This window comes from Phacochoerus africanus, chromosome 8 (genome assembly GCF_016906955.1).
Source record: "Phacochoerus africanus isolate WHEZ1 chromosome 8, ROS_Pafr_v1, whole genome shotgun sequence".
Classification (NCBI taxonomy): domain Eukaryota; kingdom Metazoa; phylum Chordata; class Mammalia; order Artiodactyla; family Suidae; genus Phacochoerus; species Phacochoerus africanus.
Window position 1 is genome coordinate 86,927,244 of NC_062551.1, and position 9,240 is coordinate 86,936,483.

Here is a 9,240-nt window from a genome sequence, read left to right on the forward strand (position 1 = left end):
TGGGTTTAGGCTCCTGGGTCTGCACCTAGTCCCACCTGAGCCAGGGGAGCTGCGCGGGTCCAGCCCCACCTGAGTGGAGACTGGTGGTAGTCAGGTCACGAGAGCCTGGGAAATGGGAGTCTGTGGCATCGTGTGTGCGTGTGTGTGTGTGTGTGTGTGTGTGTGTGTGTGTGTGTGTGGTGTCTAGGTCTTGGCTTCTGCCTCAGTTGCTATTTACCCTCTAGGAGCCTCTGCTTTGGAGTCAGTACCAAAGCTGGTCCAGCCTATCCGGCCAGCATCCAGCCATCCTCAGCAGGAGGCAGGCAAGGGGGAACCTGCCCCGATCCCACCACACGAGGGGACACAGCGCTCGCCTCTCCCTGCAGGGCCCCCTTCACCCTGCCCCCTGCCCCACAGAGGCCTCTGGGAAAGGATATGCTTCCTGGTCAGGGCCTGCAACAGACCCTCCACTTTACTCTGAAATTTCACGATGGACTCGCAGGCGCACGGGTCTTCCTCTGGGATGGGCGGAAGGTGGAAAAGAGAAAGTGCATGGTGAGTGGTTACCTGCTGGGGAGGCTGGGCCAGGACTGGGCTGTCTTGGGGGAAGGTGGGAGGCTTAGGGGATGTGAGAAGGCAGAGAGACATGTGGCGTTCTTGAGACAGAGCTCGCGGGAGCTGCAGAAGGAGCCATGTCTTCCCAGTCTCTCGAAGCCCTGATAAAAACTCCAACAAGAGCGTCCTCATGCTGGTCACCTACTACGCGCAGGAGACTGTTGTCAGGGGGCCTCTGTGTCTCCTTAGTGACTCCCCACCTCAATTGTTTAAGGTTGAAATCATTAATCCCATTGTACAAACCAAGAACTCGAGAAGCGAAACGACTGGCCCATAGCCCACAGCTAGTGAGCGTCAAAGCAAACGCACAAACCCAGACATGTATCCGGCTCTGGAATCCATCCTCTTTCCCATTAGGAACCAGGGGAGGTAGCAGGGTTCAAATCCTGCCTCCTCCAGTTACTAAGTTGTTTCACCCCTTTAGCCTGGGTTGTCCCATCTGTAAGATGGGGATAACAGAATTCCTACCAACTAGGATTAAATGACGTCCTGTTTGGAGAGTGCTGCAAACAGTGGCACTTGTGTAAGAGCATTCAATGAATGTTTGCTGGTTGTAAAAGTCAGACTGGCCAGCCTCCTCCAGATCCTGCCAACTTGGGGAGCCACCTCAGCTCCCATCTCCCCCACCCACATCCAGTCCAGGAGGACTCACACACACACATACACCCCACCCGGAGCTCTACCTGCCCCTGCCAGCAACACCCTTTCTAACCTCACTCACCCACACAGATTTTCTTCTGCAACTTCTTGCCAATCTGGTTGATGGTCTTGTAGTCAGCCGTGTAAAAATAGTGCTCTGCCACGGGCTCCGAGGCGATTTCCCTCAGCTCATCCTCCACGGCGTTGCCCACACCCACAGCAAACATCTTAAAGCCTGCCAAGAGGAACAAGATGAGTAATGGTGGCCATGGATGGGAACAGGCAACCGGGCTGAGCCTGGGGTAGAGGGATGGCCCAGGTCATCAATATCAGGCACCCCCTGGTGTCAGATGCTGGAATTGCAAGCACAATGCCTGGGACGAAGACATTGAGGAAATGAACATGTGCTGAGGCTCTCCTGCATGTCAGACATGTATTGTCTCCTAGTAATGGGAACTCTGTAATCTCATGTAACCCTCATTACCATTCATCTGGTGGTTATTATTATTCTCATTTAATAGGTGATGAAAACCAAGACTCAGGCTTGTCCTAAAGTTGCCTACCCACAGTTGGTGGGTTCTTAGAAACATTCAATTGGAAAAGTTCCAAGCCCCACCTATCAAAGGACCGTCAAAACCAGTCACTTACTTTTCTGGGGCCTCAGTTTCCTCATCAGTATAAGAAAGAGCTGGACAAACCAATCCCTCCTCATTCACACTGAACTTGGGTTAGGGCACTAATCAGAGCAGGCACTAAGGAGTTCCCGTCATGGCTCAGTGGAAATGAATCTGACTAGCATCCATGAGGACACAGGTTCGATCCCTGGCCTCACTCAGAGGGTCAAGGACCTGGTATGGCTGTGAGCTGTAGTGTAGGTCTCAGACACAGCCCGGATCTGACATCGATATAGCTGTGGCTACAGCTCTAATTTGACCCCTAGCCTGGGAACCTCTATGTGCCGCAGGAAGCTGCCCTAAAAAGAGAAAAAAAAAAGAACAAACACTAAGCTAAACTATAGCCAAGCTGTTCGGTATGTACCCCTGACCATGAGTGGTGTTCGGGGTCCAGGCGGCACCTACCAAGGTCCTTGGCTTTCTTGGCAGCATCATTAATGTAGTCCTGGCTCCGGCCATCAGTGAAGACAACGCCCACCTTCTGGGCACCAGGCCTAGCCCCACTGGACACAGTGAAGGAATTATCGATGAGGTACTTGAGGGCAGCCCCGGTCATGGTCCCCTTCTCCATGTAGGACATGTTCCGCACGGCGGCCTTGATGTCCTTCTTGGTGTGGAAGCGGCCCAGCGGGAACTCCTGGCGCACCGAGCTTGAGTACTGCACCAGCCCCACCTGGGCCAGCTTGTCCGACACATCCAACGTGTCCACAATCTGGTTGATGAACTTCTTCACCAGCTCAAAGTTCTCTGGCCGCACACTCTTGGATCCATCAATGAGGAAGACCAGGTCAGTAGCCAAACTGCCACCGCCACCACTGCAGACTGGGAAGGGTAGGAAGGTGGGGAGACGACTCTTAAGGATATAGTCCTTCCTCCCAACCCCTGGCTGGGTTCCCACCCAAGAAGTGTACAGAGGGTCATTCCTTTTGGTCCTCAGAATCCCTTCTGGGAAGCCGAAGTTCCTGGCCCCATTTTACAGCATTGGAACCCAACGTTCTCAAAACTGTTCAACCACACAGCTCAGAAGCAAGGGCATCAAGATTTGAACTCAAGACTATGCGACTCCTTCCCCCATACTAAACCTACCCCCCACTGGGACAGAAAGAATAGCAGTGAGAAGAGAACGTTCTGCTGCCACCAAATGCTAGAAGGCATCCACTGCTTTTGCAGATGTGTCCAGAGGCAAAGGGCAGGGAGGCTCAGGTGGGCTTCCTGGGGATTCAAGGCCACACCCCCTCCCTCGTACCCCTCCCCGGGCTTGCCTGCATCCAGCCCACTGACCATTGCAGGTCTTGCCATCACTGTTCAGGGTGAACCCCTCACGGCAGGCGCAGGTGTAGGAGCCCGGGGAGCTGAGGCACACCTGCTCACAGTCGTGGTCCCCCGTGGCACACAGATCTGACACCACTGTGGGGATAAGAGGAGACTCAGCATCTCACGGTCACGGGGCTTTGGACATCACAACCAGGGTGGACCCTCACATGCTCCAGGGAAACTGAGGCCCCCAACTAGGTCCCAGACCCTCAGCCCAGAACCAGAATCACCAAGGCAATATTGCTGATAATACACTAAAACTTCCTTCTAAAAAGGTATCGGCCACACGGGTGGGGAACTTTCAGACCTTTTATTCCCTGCTGGATTCCAAGTGTCCAAAACAACGCATGCAGCAATGAGCACAGCACATGAAAGACGCTCGACAAATACTTGTTAAATATCACGTATGGAGCGTTGGACCCGCGCATGATTTCCTTGAATTCTCACTATGAGGTTTATGCTCTTCTGAGACCCATTTCACAAACGGGAGAACGTCCTTGCCTTGCCTCCCCACCACCACCGGAGATCCTGTGTCTTCCAACCCATCCCCTCCAAAGACCCCCCCCCCCAAAGCCCCACCTCTCGTCTGCAAAAAACTCCTGAACTTTCTCCTGCCCAAGGCCCAGGCTCCTCGGATTCTCCCCCACGTCGCAGAAGACTCTAGCACCCCAACCCACCCCCCACCCGCAACCAAGTAGCACAGGCTTTTTTAGGCCCCTCTTTAATCCCTGCAAGGAATCTACCACATAAAGGGCTCTAGGGGTCGCCTCTCCCAGGTCCCTCAACCCCGGGCTGGGGACAGCCCCCAGATGTGACCTGGCCCCTCCCCGCCCCAGGCACTGGTTCCAGCCTCGCCTCCGACACACTTAGGCCCTGCCCCCAGCCCTGGCTCCGCCCCCGATGTCTGCTCCATCTCAGCCCCCCCGCCCCGCCCAGGCCCCACCCCGCCCAGGCCCCGCCCCCACGCTCCCCGTCTCCGCCCTGCGACAGATCCTGGCTCCGCCCACACACCTGTACCCGCTCCCCCCAGGCCCTCCTTCCCCACCGCCACCCCCAGCCTCGTCCATTCCCGCCCCACGCACAGCAGAAGGCCTCCTGGAACTTCTTGGACAGCTTCTCGATGACGCTGTAGCTCTCCACGTAGTCGACGTGCTCCTCCTGCGGCTCGCTAGCGATCTGCTGCAGCGTGGCCTTGTCCACGCGGCCCACGCCGATGGCGAACAGCTCAATGCCGCTGGCCCGGGCCCGCGCAGACACGTCCCGCACGCTGTCCTGGGGTCTCCCGTCCGTCACCACGATGACCACCTGAGACACACACGCAGGGTGCCTGTGAGGTTCTGGCCTCCCTGCCAGCGCTGGGCAGGCCGTTTGGCCCTCCAGTCCTCCCCAGGACGGTTGGCAGAAGAGGAGATTGGCCCAGAGGGGCGGAGGGACTAGTCTGGGTCACAGGGCTAGCCGGTGGCAGGTGGACCTGACTCACCGCCAGGTTTTTGGACCAAGGAAAAAACCTGGATAGTGGAAGAGGAGACGGGTTTCCCCTGACTGAGAGAAGTGGCTGAGGTGTCCTCCTATTTGACTTGGGCCTCTGGGTGTCTCCTCCATCTGGCAGGCAACTCTGTGACTGCCTGGCGACGAGGGCTGTCTCTACCCCTGGTCAGACTGGGGCCTCCGACTGCGGCCTCCGACTGCAAGGCCAAACCTGTGCGCCCAACACCGTGCAGTTCTACGCTTTGGCCACCAGAGGGAGGCAGAGGCTAACAAATAGCGATTCCTCCTGTCTGCCCATCTTCCCTTGTGCGCCCCTAGAGAGAAACCCACTCTGATATTCATGCTTAAGGAATGAAAGAAGATGCCGCCTTTTCCCCCCCTGTTCCCCAAGATACTACTTCCCCTTTCCTAAAAGGAAAACGCTTCCCCTCCCATAATGCTCCTGTGTGCTGTACCCTGGAAAGGGCAGCAGGAGGAGACCCTGTCTCTGAGCCCGGCCCTCGGACCCCCTGCCGGAACGCTCCCTGAAGTGGGGTCCTCACAGCTCTGCTGGAGCCTAGGACTTGGCATCCAGCCCCCTTGGCTGCTGTTCTCCTTCTGACCGAGTCTGCTTTCTCATTCCTGGTTCCCCACCCCTGGCCTGGTGCCCGACCCCCTGTTCTGGTAACCTGACAGGCCTGGATCAGAAATGCCACTCCTTAAGTCACAGCTCACCTTTCTGAGCCATTCCTTCATCTGGAGACAGGGGTTGTGGTGAGGCCCATGTGAAGTGGTTCGTGGGAAGAGGTGGGAAGGGACGGTACGAATTAATTTTTTTTTTTTTTTGTGGCTTTTTAGGGCCACACCTGCAGCATATGGAGCTTCCCAGGCTAGGGATTGAATAGGCGCTACAGCTGCCAGCCTACACCACAGCCACAGCCACATGAAATCTGAGCTGTGTCTGCGACCTACACCACAGCTCACGGCAGCGCAGGATCCTTAACCCACTGAGCAAGGCCAGCGATCAAACCCGCATCCTCATGAATCTTAGTCAGGTTCATTACCACTGAACCACAACAGGAACTCCCGGGCCAGCATTATTTTTAGTATCATTAGCTCAGGCCCCCTGGGGAGCAATCTTGCCAAATGTCTTCCCTGCCAGAGGCCCAGGCGCCCGTCACTGAAAACCTAGCTGTGACTACTCACAGCCACATGCTGCCACAGTCCCTTGAGTCCTTACCTTACTGATGTCGGGGGACCTGGGGCGACCACCCTCGGCATCGCTTAAGGCCTTCGTGATGGCGAAGTGGATGGCCAGACCCGTCATGGTGCCCGTGGACAGCGGCTGGATGCGGCGCACCGCCTGCAGTAGCGCAGCCTTGGAGCTGTGTGCCCGCAGCGGGAACTCCTGCTTCACGGAGCTGGCGTAGTTGACCAGGCCCACGCGTGTGGCATTGGGCCCCACATCCAGTGACTCGATGACCTGGGACAGGAACACCTTCACCTTCTCAAACTCCACGGGCCGCACGCTACGTGAGCTGTCCACCACGAACACCAGGTCCGTGGGCCGGGTCCGGCAGAGGGGCCCTGGGAGGGGGCAGACACCAGGAGGCTGGACCAGAGACACTCTGGCAAAGGAGCTGAGCACCAGAAGCTGCTTAGTTCTGGACCCAAGGCCTCGGGCAGAGCAGCCCAGGGGGAGCCAGGCTGGCTGGGTCCTAGGACACTGGAGCCAGCGACTTGCCAGAGGCCCCCAACTCAGCCCGTGGGAAAGACAGGGGTTGAATGGCATCTACTTCTCTCTGAGCCTCAGTTTCCTGTCTGGACAATAAGCAGGTGGTCCCTTCCTCACAGGCTTTGTTTTTGTTTTTGTTTTGCTATTTTAAGGGCCGCACCCATGGCACATGGAGGTTCCCAGGCTAGGGGTCCAATCAGAGCTACAACTGCCAGCCTACGCCACAGCTCACAGCAATGCTGGATCCTTAACCCACTGAGCAAGGCCAGGGATTGAACCCACAACCTCATGGTTCCTAGTCAGATTCATTTCTGCTGTGCCACACCAGGAACTCCTCACAGGATCTTTGGAGACAAGCAATAATATACGGGTGCCAGCACAGGGCTGGGTACACAGGGTGTTGAGGAGCACAAAGCACAAAGTAGCCTCCATAGCTCAGGTTGCAGCCCAGGTGGCCACCATGAACAAGGAGCAGCTCTTTCCCCGGGTGGGCAGGAGGGCACGGAAGGTGGCCCCACACAGTGCTCACAACAGGTGGCCTTCAAAGGCCTGCACAGCGCTCATTAATATGGCCTCTTTCATCTGAGCATCAAAGCCAATCAGCAGAGTGGACTCCATTGCCTTAACCCAGCAGAGCCTGCCAGCTGGTGTCCAAGAAGAGAAAAAAAGGTGGGAGTTCTTAGTGGCCACCTTGGCAGCCTGACCAAGACACACCCGCAAGGAGCAATGTCTCTGCAGGCAGCCTGGGCAGCAGCACCACCCACTAGGCAGTGCACGGAGCTGGAGTGCACAGACAGGGGTCCAAGTCCCGGCTCAGCTACTCTGTGGCCCTGGGCAGCTCACTGCACCTTTGAAGCATCCCTTTTCTCATCTATCTGGAGGGGAGAATAGGCTTCATGCTTGATGTTGTCACAAGCCTGGACCTGTAGTTGGGCAGGACTCAGGACAAAAGGCCACCCTCTCTGTCCCACGCTGAGTCTGAACAGCTCACATGCAGTGATGTAGGAAGAATCGAGAAAGGCCAGGTGTCCTGGACCCCCCCAGCCCCCCAGCCACGGTGTCCTAAGCATCCAGGTTTCTCAAGGGACCTCAGAAATCGCTTTGCAGCTGGCTTCCTGCTTCCCACTAACTGAGGCGACAGATGGGTACACTGAGGCCCAGAGAGGGGGAGGAAATTGGCCACACACAGAGCAGAGACTCGTGAGGCTCTGAGATTTTTCCCTCTGTGTATCTTACACAGCATCTCCCCTCTTACACGGCAGCTTTTAAAATTTCCCCATCTGGACAGGAGGAATTAGGCATTCCAGGATTCAGCACCCAAGGCCGAAGCTCTGGGGGTGGTACAGCTGAGAGGGAGCCCCATCCAGAATATGCTGGAAGGGCTGGAGAAAGGGGGACTGTTATCCTGCCGCCCCCCCCACCCCCCACCCCAGATCTGCAGTCATCAGAGAGCTCAGCCCTGCGCCTGGTGCGGGCTGTCTGGAAAGCTTCTGCCCTCAGTGACCCAAAAGACAGAGGTCCCTGCAGTGTGCGGGGTCCCTGTGGGCAGCCTGGGAGCTGGGAAGCCCAGAGAGAGGCCCCGAGAGACCCATTCATGCCCCCTCCCTGGACAGAACTGACAGGGCCACCCGGCCCTTGGACATGTCACCCTCTCTGTCTGCTCTTGGGCCAGCCAACAGGCCACCCCAGCCACCCTGCCCCTCTCCCCATCCTGGACCCCACTTAGCCTCTGTCTGTCCTAGTGCCCAGGGTCCCCCCATCTCCCATGAACCCCCTCACCTCTGGACAGGGGGGCAAGACCAAGTGTGTGGGGGGCCTGGAGCAGCAGCAGCAAGCCACAGAGCACAGGGCTGGGGCCACAGGTCACCCTCATGGTTCTGGCGGCGTGGGCAGCAGCGGCACAGTTGCGGGGCCAGCGGGGCCCAGGTCTTATCAAGCTCGCTGCCCGCCCAGCCTCCCAGCCCGGAGGCCCCCTCAGGGGGCGGGGCCGGGCTGAATGGAGGTGTGTGTGCGGGAGCCGCCTGGCCTGGGCTCTGGGGGCCCCTCTGACCACAAGGGCTCCTTTGCCTGCAGAAGCTACTGCTGGAATCCAGGAAATCTCAGGTGGGCGGAGGGTGGCTCCTCCAGGGCTGGGAGGCTGCACCGGCCCAAAGCTGCCACTCCAAGCCCAGGCAAAGCTGAGAGCAACAGCCTGGCGCCCCAGCCCTGCCCCACTCCCTCATCCCACACCTGCCCCCATCTCCCACGTACACTTCCAACCCGTTTCCTCATTGAACATACCTCCCCAGGTCCAGCCCGGCTGTCTGCTGCCGCTCCGCGTACACCCTGCTCTCCAGTCGCGCCTGGATCCTCAAAGTCCTTGAGTCTTTGTACACACAGGACTCTGCCCGGAATGCCCTTTCCTCCCGCTCACTCTCTGCCTAAGCATCTTTCAAGGCATATGGAGATACAGGAGCCCTCAGTATGTGCAGGGCAGCAGGGAAGGGTGTTGAGAGCACAGACCTAGGAGCCAGATGATCTGGGTTTGCTTCATACTACCTGTGTGACTGCGGGCAGGTGGCTTCACCTCTCTGTGCTGCAGATTCCTCAACTGGAAAATGGGGCTGCTAGCGACGCCTACCTGGCAGGGCTGATCGGAGGAGCAGACTGCTGGGATCGGTTTCATTTAATTTTCTTGACAACCCTGTCGGGCAACCAGTATTATTACCCCCATTTCCCAGATGAGGGATGGAATAGCAGAGTTTCAAAGTAACTTGTCTCAAGTCACAGAGCTGATTGGAATTCCCTGGTGGCTCTGCAGGTAAGGATCTGGCGTTG

At 57.5% G+C, this 9,240-nt stretch overlaps 1 protein-coding gene across 1 annotated transcript; it reads right to left on the bottom strand.

Moving 5' to 3' along the window:
- Positions 1-243: 243 nt before the first annotated feature.
- On the bottom strand, positions 244-8,491 carry MATN1 (matrilin 1). Its single transcript, XM_047791540.1, has 7 exons — positions 8,203-8,491; positions 5,929-6,275; positions 4,304-4,526; positions 3,189-3,314; positions 2,313-2,729; positions 1,316-1,468; positions 244-497 (listed from the first exon to the last, which is right to left on the bottom strand). Exons 1-7 carry the CDS (start codon positions 8,294-8,296, stop codon positions 289-291), a joined length of 1,569 nt encoding a protein of 522 aa, XP_047647496.1. The 5' UTR covers positions 8,297-8,491; the 3' UTR covers positions 244-288.
- Positions 8,492-9,240: the final 749 nt, after the last annotated feature.

Coding starts and splice junctions, on each gene's coding strand:
- MATN1 (XM_047791540.1), bottom strand. CDS start 8,296: ATGAGGGTGACCTGTGGCCCCAGCCCTGTGCTCTGTGGCTTGCTGCTG. Junction 6,276..8,202: donor TCTTGCCCCCCTGTCCAGAG/GTGAGGGGGTTC, acceptor GCCCCCTCCCAG/GGCCCCTCTGCCGGACCCGG. Junction 4,527..5,928: donor GGTCCCCCGACATCAGTAAG/GTAAGGACTCAA, acceptor TGTGTGTCTCAG/GTGGTCATCGTGGTGACGGA.